Source organism: Odocoileus virginianus, chromosome 17, assembly GCF_023699985.2.
Source record: "Odocoileus virginianus isolate 20LAN1187 ecotype Illinois chromosome 17, Ovbor_1.2, whole genome shotgun sequence".
In the NCBI taxonomy this organism is placed as follows: Eukaryota; Metazoa; Chordata; class Mammalia; order Artiodactyla; family Cervidae; genus Odocoileus; species Odocoileus virginianus.
This window is the reverse complement of record NC_069690.1, coordinates 26000458-26018390: the sequence shown is the minus strand read 5'-3', so window position 1 is coordinate 26018390 and position 17933 is coordinate 26000458. Positions and strand designations below refer to the sequence as shown.

Genomic DNA, 17933 nt, shown 5'->3' with positions numbered 1-17933 from the left:
TCCGGACTGGCGCTAAAAGTTTTGAGCTCTTCAAAAGTCCAGAGCCACCATCCTGGCCGCAGGTGGCCGCAGGTCTCTGGGGTCATCTAGCGTCCGACCTCGGAGCGTGCATCCCAGGACGGTGACACCCTCCCCCGAGCTTCGGGTAAGCTCTTGACTGAGACTGATGAGTCCTCTATGAGTCACGGGCTCTTGGCTCCTTGTATTTTCAGTTCGGGGGGATAAAGGGCTGGCGGGCGGTCACTGGGGGGTTAGCGATTGGCGGCAGGGAGGGTGGGGGTCTTGGCTAGCGGCATCAACAGCAATGCAATGTTAGGAGGCCCGAGTGTAGATGATTGGGATGTTAAGATCAGCCGAACTCGAAACTGAACACTTGGGCGAGGGAGTGGGGCTTTGGGGAACCTTGAGCCGGCCTAAGGGGTTCTTCCCCACCACCACTAACTCCGTCCCATGGGGTGTGAAATAAGATGCACAAAGCATCAGGGTCTGGGACTTTCGGATCTCGAAACTTCAGGGATTCATGGCTCAGGATTTTAGAACGTGCAGCATCCCAATGGAATCTCGGGCTCCTTTCCGAAGTGGTTCGGGTGATCCGGAAAGTCCAAGCAGCTAAGGTCCCATAACTTCCGGACCTTTGTCCTTCCTGGAGTAATATTTCCCACTGGCTCTCAGCTCCGCTAGATGGAGAAAAATCCGGTTAAAGGCTGTCAGTCGTGGAAGGGGGGCGTGCTAAACGAGAGTTTTGCCCGCGAAGCCCTGCAGAAGTAGCCCGGCCTCAGACGCCCTGTTATTGTTTGGCTCTACATTTACATTTCTACCACTGCGGCAGCATTTCCGGTTTCTTTTTTTCGGAGCAGCCCACTATTCACCCGACGTGAGGGAAGTAGAAAGAGAAAGGGTCTTTTATACTGGTTCCCATTACTTGTGAAAGGAGGCTGCTAACCCCTCTACTTTTCCCCCCCTCCTAGCCTGGTTAGCTACCGCTTTTGGAAAGGAGGAGGTATTCGTTTTGATGCAAACCTTAATCCCTCCCCCTCTTTGAATGGTGTGCTCCATCGCGATCGACCGCTAGCCAGGAGGACGCTACCATTGCGTGGAAGGTTTTGTTTTGTTTTGTTTTTAGTGTCAGAGGGCAGACCCTGGGTATTTCGAGAATGGATACATTTGAGAATTAAACTATAGAAGACTAACGATGGGTCGTTTTTTGCGACTGAGAAAGAACTTATGTATCTGGCTTTGGGCTGAACCATTCCCTTCTCAGACGCAGAGCGAACGTCGTGAAGCGGAAGGGGCGGGGCTTAGAGAGGGCGGGGCCGAGGTCTTCGAAGTTGCCCTCCCAGGGGAGGCGGCGGACCGGCCTAGGAATTCTACCCCTACCAATTTTCCCGGTATCTTCATTATTTAGGGCGCGGTCATCTACCACGCACCTGCTACGAACATGACACTGCGCGGTACTTACGTGCTTTTTTCTATGTTAGGGGTAGCATTTAGAGCTACCGCCTTTATTTTGATTTGTGTTACCGTGGATTTGTTTTGCCTGTTGGAGAACGTCTTCTTATAAATGGAATCATAGAGTCTGTGCTCCTTTGTGTCAGGCTTCTTTCCGTCTGTGAAATTCACCCATTTTATTGCATGTATCAACGTATCAATACTTTGTTTCTTTATATTTTAGTATATCCCACTGAATAAATAAACCATTGATTGTTTATCCATTCTCCTTTTGATGGCCTTTGAGTGGCTTCCCATTTAAGATTATTTTGAATAAAGCTGCTATTAACATTCTTAAAATTATTTTTGTTGTCATGTTTTTATGTTTTTGGATACTTAGGAGTGAAATTGTTAGGTGTTTATATTTTTTAATTATATTAAAAAGTTATAAAAAAGAAAGTTACAGTTATTCAAAGTGGTTGTACTGTTTTACACTCCCACCAGCAAGATATATCCTGTCTCAGGATTTGGTTTGTCAGGCTTTCTAATGTGGCATATCAATGTGGTTTTTAGTTTGCAATTCTCTGTTAAGTATGTTCTAACAGTTTGCATGTGCTTACTGGCCATTTCTGTGTCAGATATAAAGAGACTGTTCAAGTGTTTTCCCCATTTTAAAAATCGATTCATTTGCTTTTTGTGTCCTTGAGGTGTTGGAGTCATTTGTGTATTCTGGATAGGAATAATGTGTATCCTTTGTAAGATACATGTGTTTTCTCCTGACCTCTTGCTTGTCTAACAACTCTTACAAGGAGCAGAAGATTCATTTTTCTTTTCAGTGGTTGCTTTGACCTGTTTAGGAGATCTTACCCCAAGGTCATGAAGATATTTTCTTATAGTTTCTGATATATTTTCTTTGAGAATCTTTCTAGTTTTAGATTTAACACTTAAGTCTGTGAGCCATAATTTATTAGTCAAGAAATAATTTTTTTCATGCTGTGAGTTCAAGGTTCTGTTTTATTTTTTCCTGTGGATAGCCAGTTGTTCTAGCTCCACTTGTTGAAATAGCCTTCCTTTCCCCACTGAACTGCTTTAATTGGAGTGCTTGGTCTATTTACATTTAATGCAATTGTTGTTAGCATTTGGGTCTGATTGCTATTTCCTATCTGTCTCCTTTGTTCTCAAGTTAAAAAAGTTGAGAAAGAAACAATACCAATCACACATAAACTCTTTCAGAATAGAGAGGCAGTAACATTGCCCAACTCATTTTATAAGGCCAGCCTAATGCTGTTAATCTATACATAACAGTTGGAAAAGAAGAAATAAAATGGCTTTATTCACAGATGGTATGACGGTGTATACCGAAAGTCCTAATAGAAAATTCATTTTCACACTGTGAGAACTAACAAGTGAAAGCTAAGACTAAAGGCAAGTTACAACTTTCAAAGGCAATATGCATACATTGTATTTTTATATAATAGCAACCTTGAATCCAAACTAAAAACCATGACATGTGTTAAGTCATGTCTGACTCTGCGACCCCATGGACTGTAGCCCACCAGGCTCCCCTGTCCATGGGTTTTTCCAAGCAAGCATACTGAAGTGGGTTGCCATTTCCTTTTCCAAAGGATCTTCCTGACCCAGGGATTGAACCTGTGTCTCCTGCATTGGCAGGCGGATTCTTTACCACTGAGACACCTGGGAAGCCATGGTGAAAAACATGGTATACTCAGGGATAAATTTAACAGAAGATGGACAAGAGCTCTATATCAAAAACTACAAAATACTGCTGAGAGAATTTAAGGAAATTTTAACATATTCATGAATTGGAACACTCCATGGTGTTAAGGTGTCATTACTCTTCAGAAAGATTTAACTTAATGATTTTTAAAAATGTACAAACTGACAAGCTGATTCTGAAACAAAACATTGGTACAAGCTGGAGGCCTTAAAATACCTGATTTCAAGATTACTGTAAAGTTACAGTAGGGCTTAGTTGTATAATAGAAACTAACACAACATTGTAAAGCAATTATACTTCAATACATGTATGGTCAGTTGTGTCCAAACTCTTTGCAACTCTATGGACTGGAGCCTGCTAGGCTCCTCTGTCCACAGCATTTTCCAGGTAAGACTCAAGTGGGTTGCCATTTCCTCCTCCAGGGGATCCTCACAACCCATGGACTGAACTCACATTTCTTGTGTCTCCTGCATTGGCACGGAGATTTTTCACCCCTGGTGTCACTGGGAAGCCCCAGTAGTCCAATAATAAAACTTAAAAAAATAATAAAGTTACAGTAGAACAACAATCAATGAATAGAGTCTGGGAAAAGACACATAAATGTAGTCAAATGATTTTCTGTGACGGTACCAGTGGGGAGAGGAAAGTCTCAACAAATGGTGCTGAAACAACTGGAGCAGAAAAATGGATTTTGGCCCCCATCTCTCACCATACACAACAGTAAATTTGACATGGTTAATAAACCTACACATAAAACTTCCAGAAGAGAACGCAGTATCTTTGTCTTGATATGGGTAGGTTACAGAGCTTTATCAAAGTTTGTCAGATTCTGTGATCAAAATAGTATGATGCCATTTCAACCTATGTACGTTTCACCTCAGAAACATTTGTGGGGTTGTGGGGAGTGACTAGAAGTATAGGGAAGACGATAAAGGCAAAATGCTTAATTATTCTTGAAGCTAAGTAATGGGTACTTGGGATGACATTATTCTGTTTACTTTTTTTATTCTGATTAAAATATCCGTAATTTCTTTTTTTTCCCCCTCAATATTTTTATTTTGGAAAAGCACAGAGTACAAGAGTAACATAACACATTCCCACCAAATAACTTTTAACAACATTTTTCTTATTTTTGTCTCTATTTTATTTTAGTTACACAAATAATGTATAGATACCACCTTTAAAATTTTTTTCTTTGTTAATAAAGCTAAAACCAGGAATTCCCTGGCTATTTCACTTCTAGGGCCCACGTTCAGTCCCAGGTTGGGGAACTAAGATCCCACAAGCTTCAAGGCACAGCCAAAGGGGGAAGAAAAAACTAAAACCCCTTTGACTCTACTACTCCCAGTACCCTAAGCATACATCCCCTCTCCCTGAGAACATCACTATTAAAGATTTTGTGAATTTGTAGTCTTCTTGCCTTTCATGCTTTTATATACATATATTTATAAGCAATAAATAATCATTTTATGTGTTTGATTTCCATAGACTAAATTACTGTGTTTTGTTTTTTCTTGCAAATCGTATTTTCACCCAGTATGTTTCTGAACTGTTAGTGAAGTCGCTCAGTGTCCGACTCTTTGCGACCCCATGGACTGTAGCCCACCAGGCTCCTCCATTCATGGAATTTTCCAGGCAAGAATACTAGAGTGGGTTGCCATTTCCTTCTCCAGGGGAGCTTCCTGATCCAGGGAACGAACCCGGGTGTCCCGCATTGCAGGCAGACGCTTTACTGTCTGAGACACTAGGGAAGCCCATTAACAGGTTACATATACAAATAAAAAATTCATTTCCCTAAACCACTGTAATGAATACACCGCATTTCATTTACCTATTCCTTATTGATGGATACCAAGGTTGTTTCTTGTCACCAGCCACTAGGAACAACAATGTCATGAACATTTGTGTGTAAGACTCCTTCTATTGCCCCCTTGCAATCATTTTTCTAGGACATCCACCAAGAAACAGTTTTGCTAAGTAAGTAGTAAGAGTGTGGTTTTCAGTTTTACCAGATGCTCCCTTATTTCTTCCCCAAATCAATTTTTTTTTCCAATTACACAGCTTCCAGCCAACAAAAAGTTGTTTGTTTGTTTTTCAATCATCAGGCCCTGGGAGAAGCCAGAGCATAATTATTTAGAGCTTGGGTGTGGCTTCAGACAACCTGAGTTCAAATCCCTGGTCCTGACCCTGGAGAGCTTTCTGAGCCTGGGTAATTCCGTTAACCTTGTTCTCTCCTCTGATGATATTACCTACCTTACTTGCTTTTTGAGAGGATTACTGAGATAAGCCACTGAAAGCAGTGGATCCAGTAAGGTCTATATAAACAGCAGCCATTGTTAGGATAGTGATCGGCCTGTCTCTTCTTTAAGTCCCAGCTGAGTTTACTGCGTTCCCAGGGGGCTGCTTTGAAAAGCCGTCAGGAGGGTCTGGTTTCAGCCTCTGACAATTTAGTATCATGACCCCCTGATGTTCACACCCGCAGGGACGTACCTGCTCTGAAGAAGTTTCCTAGAGAAAGAAAATGAGAATTCAGTTGCTACCAAGGACTGAGAGGGAGACCTCCTAGGTCCACAGGGCTCTCCCTCTCCCTGTGGGACTGAGACCTTGGCCCACCCTCCCAGAACAGCCCTCCCAACCTGTTTATTGAACACAGTTGCCTGAAGGGGGTGAACTAGCAAAACTCCCAGCAGGACCTTAAAAGCCCCACCCCCTCCCAGTCACAAAGCTCTCCAGCAATAATATAGAACAAGTAAAATTGGGATGACCATATAAAGATAAATGTTTATTGAGTGCTTGCTATCTGCTTTCTCAACTCTTTATATTTCCCATAATCAGTGGGATACTATTTTATAGCAAAGGACACGGAAGCACAGAGAGGTTCAGCAACCTCCCAAAGTTAAACAGTTATTAGACGGTGGCTCGGGACGCAGGCCTAGCCTGTCTGCCTCCAGAGCCCATGCTCTGCCATATTTGCCCTGGGAGATTTAAGATGAGTGCGGTCATGCAGCAAATTTAACTGACGATACAGCATCAAGCCCAGGGCTTTTGACTTCTGCGCCCCATCTCTACATAAACAGCTTCCCTTCCATAAAAGTCTGGAAAGTTATGTTGATCATCCATCTAGGGGAAACCCTGGTCCTTTCCCCCAAGGCAAACATTTGGCTGTCCCCTCTTGCCTTCCTCCAGGCGCATTCAGAATCCATCCCCCATCAGCTTTGGGAGCTATAAGTGGCCCTTTGCCAACCTCTCAGTTGACGGACTTTCATCAGCTAAAATCTTCTCCTCCAGACTTAACCGATTATGAAAGGCAGCTCTGCGGGATAGTCTGTAATGAAGTAAGCATCTTAATCCTAGACCTTCAAACAGTCATTTTTCATAAAAGCTCGTTCACTCACCTATATGTATTGTGGGCGGACCACTTAACCTCTCTAAGATGTTCTCACCTGTCAAGAGGCAGGTGTGGTTATCTGGACAAGTAAGATAACCCAACTCCGGGAGATAGTGAAGGACAGGGAAACCTGGTGTGCAGCAGTTCATGAAGTCTCAAAGAGTCAGACACGACTTAGCTACTGAACAACAACAACAAGATACCCCACGTGAAACGATTTTGCACACTACATAAGTACGCAGACCCTATGTCAACAGAAAGGTGCAGGTGAACCTTTGTGTGTGTGTGCGTGCTCAGTCGTATCCGACTCGTTGCGACTCCGTCAGGCTCCTCTGTCCATGGGGACTCGGCAAGAATACTGGAGTGGGTTGCCATGCCCTCCTCCAGGGGATCTTCCCAACCCAGGTATTGAACCCAGGTCTCCCACATTGTAGGCAGATTCTTTACCATCTGAGCCACCAGAGAAGCCCACAAGAGCTGCTTGCTTGGGAAGGGGGGGGGTCATTACCATGGACACAGAAGAAAAGTGTAGTGAACATGGACTTTCATCAGTGGGCATGGTTCTGAGCAAAGCTGATGACAAATTTGGCATCAAGAAAGATGGCATGTTGAAACTATTTGAAAGCTAGCCTGGGAGATGAGATGGTGGTGACAGGGCCCTGGCCCAGGCAGCAGCCACCACCCCTGTCCCCCTGGCTCCCTTGACTACTCAACCCGTTTACAGCCCGGCACGAGGATTCACTTATTCACCCCAGTTATTGAGCCCGACCAGGTGCAGGCCATTATGCTAGTAACTGGTGAGCAAGACAACTTCCCTTCCCTGAAGACGTTTATATTCCAATAGAGGAAACAGGCAAAATGAGCAGGGAAAGGTAACATAGTGTAAGTACCACGAGAATTAAAGTAGGGTGACCTGAATTAATAAGGTGACAGGGTTTAGCTGGCTGGCTGTGATGGAGAAGTCTGAGGACACATCCCTGCTAAGGTGTGACATTCATGATGAGGTCGGTGAGAAGGAGGTCACCCTGTAGGGATGCAGGGCCCAGGGTCCCCAGTTCAGTGAACTGGGAGTGCCTGATGAGCATCAGAAAAGGAAAGTGAAGTTGCTCAGTCATGTCCGACTCTTTGCGACCCCATGGACCGTAACCTACCAGGCTCCTCTGTCCTTGGGATTTTCCAGGCAAGAGTACTAGAGTGGGTTGCCATTTCCTTCTCCAGGGGATCTTCCCGACCCAGCGATCGAACCCAGGTCTCCCGCATTGCAGGCAGACGCTTTACCGTCTGAGCCACCGGGGAAGCCAGAAAAGGGAGAGGGTGCTAAGAGGTGAGGTCAGAGAGGTGGGTGGGGGTTGGGCCCTGAGGGATCTGTAAGCCAGGGTGAGGAACCATACCAAGGGAGCAGGTGGAGGGGTGGGGGCAGAGGAAATGAGCCGAGAGTTACTTCATCCTTATTACTGCAAAGGAGGGCAGAAATACGTAGGTACTGAGGAACGCTTGTGGATTCAGTGGTGGGAAGGTTGGAAGTCCCTCTCGGGTTGCCTTTATCCCTCGAGGAAGTGTGTGATAAAGACTGCTGAGGGGTGGGGCAGGCGCCTCCCCTACCCCCCAGCAGATCCTCAGCTTCCCGATGTGCTGTGGGTGGAGGGGGTCCCTCCTGCCTCCAGGCTGGGTGACCCAGGGTTGGGTGTGTCTCAGGCTGGATCCTCACTTTTCTCCCTCCAGAGGCCACACAACCTTCCAGGGAGCTACAATGGAAGAGTCACAGGCAGAACTCGGCATGGAGCCCCCTCTGAGTCAGGAGACATTTTCCGACTTGTGGAACCTGTGAGTGGGGGTCTGGAGGGACAGCAGGTTCACTGCTTAGCGTCCAGTAACCTTGCCTCACCCTGGTCCCCAGCCCCCTAGTAGAGCCCTATGAGAAACAAAAGCCAGTCCTGACTTTCTACTCCTTTCTTTCAGACTTCCTGAAAACAACCTTCTGGTAAGGCCTGGGGAACAAGCGGGACCTGGGGGCTACGGGGCCAGAGGATGTGAACTGGGCCTTCTGACATGTTCCTCCTGTCTGTAGTCCTCCGAGCTCTCCTCACCCGTGAGTGACCTGCTATCACCCGTAATGACTTCAGAAGATGTTGCCAACTGGCTGGATGAATGTCCGAATGAAGCCCCCCAGATGGCAGAGCCTCTTGCCCCAGCTGCCCTGCCACCAGCCACCCCAACACCAGCCACCTCCTGGCCCCTGTCGTCCTTCATCCCCTCCCAGAAGACCTACCCTGGCAATTACGGTTTCCGTCTAGGGTTCCTGCATTCCGGAACAGCCAAGTCTGTAACCTGCACGGTCAGTGGCTCTGGGGAGCCGGCTTCCCTATCAGTGCCTGGCCATACAGCCTAGGGGTGTTCTGTTCAGAAGTTTGGGGTTCCATTTCAGCCTTTGGCTTTTTGTCAGTCTTTTTAGATCTTACCTAGTTAGTCTGTGACCTTTGACTCCATCCCAAGGTTACATTTTCCCCCTTGACCCTTGGGTTTTCATCCTTCCCATCACATTCTCAGTATCTGTCATGAGGCCATTTCTTTCTTCCTTTTTTCTTCACTCGCATTCATTCTGTGGCTATTGGAAGTATGCTTCTGGGACGTGGACCCCCACCCCCAACCCTGCCATCTCTAGCTACCCTCCCCTCACAGGACACAGCTTCCAATCGGTACTTGGTGTTTGTATATTCAACCCTTGGGTACTTGTCCCCTGACCCTCCATTCATTCTTCCTCCTTCTCCTCCAGTATTCCCCTTCCCTCAACAAGCTGTTCTGCCAGCTGGCCAAGACCTGTCCGGTGCAGCTATGGGTCGACTTGCCACCTCCGCCCGGCACCCGCGTCCGCGCCATGGCCGTCTACAAGAAGTCGGAGCACATGACGGAGGTTGTGAGGCGTTGTCCCCACCATGAGCGCTCTGACTATAGCGATGGTGAGCGGCGGGGACTGTGGCTGGGACCGGCCTGGCACCCGGAGCGCCCAAGCCCCTAATTCCTCTCTGATTGCTCTCAGGTCTGGCCCCTCCTCAGCACCTTATCCGGGTGGAAGGGAATTTACGCGCCGAGTATTTGGACGACCGGAACACTTTTCGACACAGTGTGGTGGTGCCCTATGAGCCGCCCGAGGTCCAGTTTGCCAACTGGGGTTTCCGGGGGGAGGGGGTTTGTCCGTGACCATCCTAGGTGGCAGGGAGGGGCCTTTCTCCTCCTTACTTGACCTTCCACAGCCCTGTGAGGTGTGCAGAGCGGATGGGTTATCCCCATCCCACAGCTGAGCAAACAGGCTCACGGAGGCCGACAGCCTCCCCAGGGCTGGGTAGCCTCACGCCGGGCCTGTGCTCTCTCCCAGATCGCCTCTGAGTGCACCACCATCCACTACAACTTCATGTGTAACAGCTCTTGCATGGGGGGCATGAACCGGCGGCCCATCCTCACCATCATCACACTGGAAGACTCTCGGTAGGGACCACACACCACCCTCCACGCTAGCTTGCTCCCTAGCCTCTGCCTGCCTGTCCCCGGGGCCCTGCCCCTCACCACATTCTCCCACACTACCGGCCATCGTTCCCTCTCACTGCATTCCCTTTGTGGACGTCCTCTGCTGCTCGCTCCCTCCTTTCTCCGGCTTTGGGACCTCTCTTGCCAGGGTCTTCTCAGTCTGGAGCTAGAGCTCAGGCTCCCCTTGGGACGGGGGTGGTTGGGAGTAGGTGGGGTCTGGTTCACAGGAGAACACAGACAGGGTCCCCGTTTCTGATTGCCTCCTGCTTCCCTCTTCCTACCCTGGTAGTGGTAACCTGCTGGGACGGAACAGCTTTGAGGTTCGTGTTTGTGCCTGTCCTGGGAGAGACCGCCGCATTGAGGAAGAAAATTTTTACAAGAAGGGGCAGTCTTGCCCCGAGCCACCCCCTGGGAGCACTAAGCGAGGTGAGCAGGAGGTAGAAGAGGCAACAAGGGTGCAGTTCTGCCCCCAATTCACTCTTTTTCTCACCTTTCCTTGCCTCTTTCCCAGCACTGCCTACCAGCACCAGCTCCTCTCCACAGCAAAAGAAGAAACCACTGGATGGAGAATATTTCACTCTTCAGGTACCAGGTCTGGGGGAGAGAGAGGTGCAGTCTCTTGCCCCCACTCCACAGGGTGGCATAAGGGAAGAAAAAATATAAATGTAGCAGATGTGAGGTTAAGCCCATTTTTTCTAGTCATCCTTTCCTCTGTCCATGGCCATGATTCACTGGTGATGGTGGCTGTGGTGTTTAGTCACTTAGTCGTGTCTGACTTTTGCAACCCCGTGGACTGTAGCCCACCAGGCTCCTCGTCCATGGGATTTCCCAGGCAAGAATACTGGAGTGGGTTGCCATTCCCTGCTCCAGGGGATCTTCCCCACCTAGGGTTTGAACCCATGTCTCCTATATTGGCAGGTGGAATCTTTAACACTGAGCTACTGGGGGAGCCCCTTGGTTCTTGTAGCGACTTTGCTTAGTATTTCTTTGTTCCCTTCCTTCCTTGCCACAGATCCGTGGGCGTAAACGCTTTGAGATGTTCCGAGAGCTGAATGAGGCCTTGGAGCTGAGGGATGCTCAGGCTAGAAGGGAACCAGGGGAAAGCAGGGCTCACTCTAGGTGAGTGATCCAGGTCTTCCCCAGTGCCCGAGCGCGCGCACACACACACACATCTGCTGCTTTCCTGTGTTAGAAAGCCATGGCATTCCATTCTGGTCCTCCCTTCAAGGTAGAAGGCAGCTGATACCCTGCCGCTGGATCCCAACCCTGCCCAGACATTCTTTAGGCTTCCTCCACTTTCCTGCCTCCAGGGGTCCGGGGCATGGATGTTTCTTTGCCTATTCTAGCAAACCCTAGACTCTCAGAGCTAGGGTCTCAAACAGAGACCTGATAACTATGGGATATCAGGCCTTGGAGTCAGATGCTCAGCCTTGCAAAGTACTGAAGAGTCATGTTGGCCTTGTTACTTCCCCTCCCGGGCTCAGTTTCCTCATGTGTCAGCTGGGACAAGGGAAGATTAAGAGACTCATACCCACAAGTACCCCGAGGTGCTCAGTCAGCATGTCTGCCCTTGGCGGTGACCATTTTACCGTAAGTTTTCCTTGCTCCCGCCTCGAGCCCTTCGAAGCTTAGGTCCAGGAAGAAGGGCCCAGAGCTTCTCACTCAGATGACGTCATCTCCTCCCCTCCCCTCTCTCCTCACAGCCACCTGAAGTCTAAGAAGGGGTCTTCTCCCTCCTGCCATAAAAAACCAATGCTCAAGAGAGAAGGGCCTGACTCAGACTGATGTCTTCTGCTTCCTGTCACTGGTTGACATCCCCACCCTCATCCCCCACCCCTTCCCTGGCGTTTTTTGAGACTCAGGTGCTTAGACCTCTGTTTGGTGCAGGTGCGCCTTAGAAACCCCCTGGGATTCTTCGTCTGCTCAGCCTGCGGCTCTGCCAAAGAGGCAGACCTGTGCTCGTGGTTTTCTGGGGATTTGGGGGGTGCTGGCGCTTTCCAGCTTAGCTTTCAAGGTTTTTACTGTGAGCAGCCTTCAGGAGAGGTCAGAAGGTGTTCCTGCGTGTGAGGAACATCTTATAACCAGCCATACACTGAGTTTTCTGGGTTGGAAAACTCAGTTCTCTGCCATACTAGCCAGGGAAGCTATCTTAAGTTGTTTGATTTTCTCCTGACTTCATTGTTCACATCTATAAAAAACTGATAATCATACCTACCTCACCGGGGGTTTGTTGTGAGGGTTGATGAAATAATGTATGTCTGGCCCCAAAACCATCATTTGATTACATGATGTCTGGGACTTAGTGCCTTTTGTGGGTGCTGGTTCTTTGTCCCCCTGGGTGGATGATTTGACAGCTTCTGACTGGATGGCTGGTTAAAGGGAAGAAGTCTCCGAGTCCCTTCTCTCCTGGCCCTGCCAGATCATAACCCCTTGGTGAACCTCAGTACCAAAGGGGAAAGCTCACCTTATCCTGGATCCGAGTGGCTTCCATCCCTGCTCTATCTGCCAGCACCTGTTTTATTTCCCCCAAATGCTTCAGCAGATTTCTTCTGTACTCTGCAGGGCACATCTGCATGTGTCACACACACCCCTCCTCTTCCCTTTTTATATCCCATTTTTTATATCAATTTATTTTACAATAAAACTTTGCTACCACCTGTGTGTCTTGAGAGACTGGGGCCAGTGCAGGGGTGAATTAAGGGAGTGAGTTTGGGAAGCAGCCACCTGAGTCGGGAGGGTGGCGGCAGGCGGCGCCAGTGCCTGGTTTCCTGGAGGAGAACAAAGCCTGGAGACTGGGTCAGTCTGCAGGCTGCATGACAATAAGGGAAGGGGTGCCTCCATTCATAACTTGGGAACCGACTGTCCCCCCTCCCCTCCTGCCAGGGCTGGCGCAAGGTCTCTGCTCCTCTTCTAGGATTGGGCTGCTGCCCCCTCTCAGCCTCACCAAGGATTACGGGATTTAAATGTCTGATTTAGTAAGCCTGAGCTTCCGGGGTGGCCATCTGCTCCCCAGGAAAGGGGCAGGATACCTGGGTTCTCAAGGGGAAAGACAGTGGGTGCTATGGTGAGGAGGGAGAACAAGGCCTGCCAGCCAGGGTCCCTGGGAAGTGGGGGCGGCTAAGGTGAGGGCTGGGACGTGGGACTTGGGCCTTCCCGGCGTCCCCTCACCCGGGCCTCGTGCCAGCCAGCTGAATGAATGGAAGCTTTAAACTCTGCCAGGAAAACCTTTCAAAGGACTTCTTGGGGTAGGGAGGAGAGTCGAGCCTGGGGAGCCCTGCACCCCTTTCCAACCCGTTCTGTTCCTTAGAGCTGCCAGCTCCCAGGGTGGGGGGCTGGGGGCAGGCACTCCCCATCGCCCCACACCCGCCACTGCTGCCTGAGCCAGTGTTGGAAGGATGGCCAGACTGGGGACACAGCTCATCCTGCCTCCTCCCTGGGGGCGGAGAGAGCAGAGTAAGGTCCAGAGGGGCTTCTGGGACCGCTACTCCCTCAACCTGGCTTAAAGTCCCCGAGGGAATCCCCAGGCTTACCTTGAGGATCCCAGACAGCTGTGAAGCCACCGGCTCCCTGGCCTCGAAACCACACTTCTTCCTTGCTGGAGAATGCCAAACACTCCCCAGGATACCCAGAGCCACCTCTTGTAGAGATCTTTAACTTTGCCATCTCTCCCCACAAGCCAGGCCCTTGGTAAATGAGAGCAGTTGAAACTTATTTCCTCGCCTCACTCCTGTAGACAGGTCACCTTGAGCCTTTCTGACCAGTGTCCTGCACCCCGCTACACTCCACACTTCTCTAGAGTGTGTCCTTAGCTCTTTTTGTTTCTGCTCTACTCCTTCACAAAGCAGAGCCTTTCTGGCTCTGCCAATCCCTTTGTGTTCTGATAGGTTACTGGTCTGAGAATTATTAGTCCTGGGTTTTCAGGCCAGTTCTACTAAGCTATGTGACTTCCAATGAGTCCTTGACCTCTCTGGTCCTACTTGCTCACTTCCTTCCCTCTGGCTGTATTCCCTCCTGACAATCTAGCCAGCGGATATTCATTGACTGATGCCTTACTGTATGCTCAGGATTGTTGTGTGTTGGGGGGACCCGTGGCAGACTTGGCCCTGCACTCACACTCAAAGAGCCCAAATCCTGTTGTGCTAAGGTTTAGAATAATTTTAAAAACTGTCTCTTTGATTTCAGGAACACAGGGGCCCCCAAATCTGTAACACTCAGCAAAAGTACAATGAGGAAAATGTAAAGCCATAAATGCTTTCTTTATTTTAAAAAAGTAAAAGGAAGCTAGCATGCATCCTAAAAATTAAAGATATAACTTACTGAAAGAGAAAGCCAAGTTGGTTGAAAGAATAAATTCAAAAGCAGGACTCAAGGGGGGAAAAAAAGATACACTTTAAACAAAGAGAAAAACTCAAGAGTTTGATTGAAAAAAAAAGGAAGAGTAAGAGCAAATTAATCCAATGTTTAAACAAACTATTCCAGACCATAGGAAAAATGGAATCTCTAATTCATATAAATTTTTTGTGGTTTCATTAATATTAAAACTTAATCAAGATACTAAAAAATTACATGCAAAGTAATTTATAGAGATGCAAAATCACTAAATAGTATCAAAAAATATATGTTGATGAATCAAAACAATATAACATAACCAAGTAGAGTTTATTCCAGGAGCATAAAATTGGTTTAATAGAGAGTCTGTCAACATAATTCATTATATTAATAAATTAAGGAATAAAAATATGATCATATCAACAGATGCTGAAAGGAATTTGATTAAATTTCAGCAGCCATTCCTTTAAAAAAAAATTAAAATAGTAATGGAGGAACTTTCCTGGTAGTCCAGTGGTTAAGACTGTGCTTCCACTGCAAGGGGCTTGGGTTTGATCCCTGGTCAGGCAACTAAGATCCCACATTCTACTTGGCCAAAAAAAAAATAGTAATGGAATACTGGTGTTATCCTAATGGTTAAACCCTAAGGTCATTTCAATTTAAATTAGAACTACACAAGAGACTTCCCTGGCAGTGTTAAGACTTGCTTTCACTGCAACAGTGCCCACTAACATCAGTTTTAGAGCACTCAAGAGGATTTTTAGAAATGAAGAAAACAAAGCGTTGGTTAAAAAATAAATATTTTTGCTTTTTGGATCATATGATTATGTTTATGTACCTAAAAACTAACCTCTTGGTTAATAATAGGTGATGGAATTAAGCTAATAAGGGTAGATGGCAATAAAATAATTAGGGATAAGTTTCACAAGAATCACACAAAAAATGAAAGAATGGCACAGACTCTATATGGAGAAAATTATAAAACCTTATTTAAGGACATAAACCAAGCTCCAAACAAAAGGAAAAGATAACCTGTTCTTACATGGGGAAACTTACTATCTGAAAAAAAAGACCGGTTCTCCTGAAATAAAAATACAATGCAATTACAATTAGAATCTCAACAAGTCTTGATGGCTTTTGTTTTTGAGAATTGGATATATTTGTCATAAATTCATAGAGAAGAATAAATGCCCCCAAGTAACCAATAGTTGTTTTTAAAAAGGAATGGGCAGAGGGCTTGCTTGCCTTGCTAGATATCAGAAAACAGACTATAAAATCAACTGGAATCAGATCAATATGGCTTGGTATATGGAGTAGTAGACAAGGCAGCAGTGAATCCAGAAGAGCTCAGTATATAGTAAAATGTATTATACAGCCAAAGTTGGCATTTCAGTTCAAAGTGTTTAGTTGCTCAGTCAGGTCTGACTCTTTGGAAACCCATGGACTGTAGCCCACCAGGCTCCTCTGTCCATGGGGATTCTCCTGGCAAGAATACTGGAGTGGGTTGCCATGCCTTCCTCCAACCCACTCCAGGGGATCTTCCCAACCCAGGGATCAAACCCAGGTCTCCTTCATGGCAGGCAGATTCTTTACCATCTGAGCCACCAGGGAAGCCCAAGAATACTGGAGTGGGTAGCCCATCCCTTCTCCAGATCTTCCTGACCCAAGAACCAATGGGAGTAAGTAAATTAAGAATTTTTTTTAATGAAGCTGACACACTAATAAAATAATACCAGACTCTTCATTTGTACCACACACAAAAGAAATCAAAATAGACCAAGTATGGGAATTCCTTGGCAGTCCAGTGGTTAGGATGCCAAGCTTCCACTGCTGGAGGCTGGGGTTTAATCTCTGGTCATGGAAGATCCCTCAAGCTGAGAAGTGAAGCCAAAAATAAATAAGTAAATAAATTAAATTTTTAGTTGTATTTTTTTTTAAAAATAGGCAAAGGAATTAAGGCATATGTAAAAATTAAAATGAAATAAAATCCTGCCCAAAATATTTTTACAAAATATGAGTATAGCCTTCTGGAAATTCCTTGGCAGTTCAGTGGTGAAGACTCCATGCTTTCACTGCTGAGGGTTAGGTTCGATCCCTGCTCCCTAGTCTGGGAACTAAGATCCTACAAGCCATGCCGTGTGGCCAAAAAAATTTAAAAAAGAAACCACTTTTTAACAGTAAAGAAGCCACCACAAACTCAAGGGACAAACAATTGATTGGGGGAAATCTACAATGCAGAAAACAGTTTATATCTACAACTGTCAAGAAGCTCTAAGAAATTAACAAGAGGCGGGAGGGGGGATTGGGATGGGGAACACATGTAAATCCATGGCTGATTCATGTCAATGTATGGCAAAAACCACTACAATATTGTAAAGTAATTAGCCTCCAGCTAATAAAAATAAATGAAAAAAAAGAAAAGAAATTAAAAAGAACAACCCAATAGAAAAAATATTATGCAGCCATTTAAAAAAATGAATTAGAGCTCTACCAGGCCAGGTGAAATTGAATGAACAAGTGTAATGCACAAAATTGTCTATAATATGATCTAATATAATATGTATGGGTTTCCCTGGTGGCTCAGACGGTAAAGCATCTGCCTGCAATGCAGGTAGTCCTGGGTTCAATCCCTGGGTCAGGAAGATCCCCTGGAAAAGGAATTGTCTACCCACTCCAGTACCCACTCCAGAGGAGCCTGGCAGGCTACAGTCCATGGGATCACAAAGAGTTGAACACAACTGAGTGACTAACACACACACACACACATAATATGTATAATGTGTATTATATGACCAAAACCCAGCAATCCATGTATGTGTACTATGCACTCAAGATAAAACTGTATATATATGTGAATGCACAAGTAATAAAGCTATTTTTTCAAGGCGAACTCATTGCAAACAAAAACAAATAAACCCCAAGAAAATAAAAATTAGCTATAAACCCATCCCAAAATACCACAATAAATATTGTTGTACAGACTCATCCATCCTTTTTCTATGCTTGTGTGCTTTTTTTACACACAAAATCGGGATCCTATGGTTCATACTGTTTTGAGATCTGTTTCTTTCAGTCAATTGTCCTCACATGTCTCTGGGCATCTGCTGATGCTAGCCTCTCCCCCAAAGCCACCCCATCCTTTAAGCCTCTAAGAAACCTTCCTTATCAACCCACCCCCCCCCCCACCCCCCAGAGAGTGGTTGACCACTCTGAATTTTGTCCTCACCAGCTTTCTCTCCTTCCTGGAAATACGTTTAGGTCTACCTGGTTTGAGAGTTTCTCGTGTGCTCCTCCCCTCTCCTGTTATACTGGGGAGCTCCTTGGGGGCAGGAACTCTGCCTCTTTCATAAGTGTATCTTCATGATGCCTAGAATGCACATAGTAGGCACTTTATAAGTATAGCTGTAGAGAAGGACATAGGCTTCTTGCCTGTCTTGTATTGACTGATTGATCTCAAGACAGTATGGGTGATGGAGCAATCTAGGAGGTAGACGCTTGGACACTGGACAAAAGAGATCAAAGCAGGGA

General features: G+C 46.6%; 1 protein-coding gene across 5 annotated transcripts; it reads left to right on the top strand.

The window, feature by feature from the left end:
- Nucleotides 1–22: 22 nt before the first annotated feature.
- Nucleotides 23–12731, top strand: TP53 (tumor protein p53). Of its 5 annotated transcripts, none has more exons than XM_020869029.2 (13): nt 23–145; nt 7773–7878; nt 8277–8378; nt 8514–8535; nt 8623–8889; nt 9328–9511; nt 9592–9704; nt 9928–10037; nt 10366–10502; nt 10588–10661; nt 11089–11195; nt 11561–11666; nt 11780–12731. In XM_020869029.2, the coding sequence occupies exons 3-13, from the start codon at nt 8305–8307 to the stop codon at nt 11792–11794; spliced, it is 1209 nt and encodes a 402-aa protein (XP_020724688.1). In that variant the 5' UTR covers nt 23–145; nt 7773–7878; nt 8277–8304; the 3' UTR covers nt 11795–12731. The 5 variants fall into 5 exon arrangements, with proteins under 5 accessions (XP_020724688.1, XP_020724689.1, XP_020724687.1 ...); XM_020869030.2 differs by lacking the exon at nt 7773–7878 and adding an exon at nt 5272–5375; XM_020869028.2 differs by lacking the exon at nt 7773–7878.
- Nucleotides 12732–17933: the final 5202 nt, after the last annotated feature.

Coding starts and splice junctions, on each gene's coding strand:
- TP53 (XM_020869027.2), top strand. Junction 9,705..9,927: donor TGCCCTATGAGCCGCCCGAG/GTCCAGTTTGCC, acceptor GCTCTCTCCCAG/ATCGCCTCTGAGTGCACCAC. Junction 10,038..10,365: donor ATCACACTGGAAGACTCTCG/GTAGGGACCACA, acceptor CTACCCTGGTAG/TGGTAACCTGCTGGGACGGA.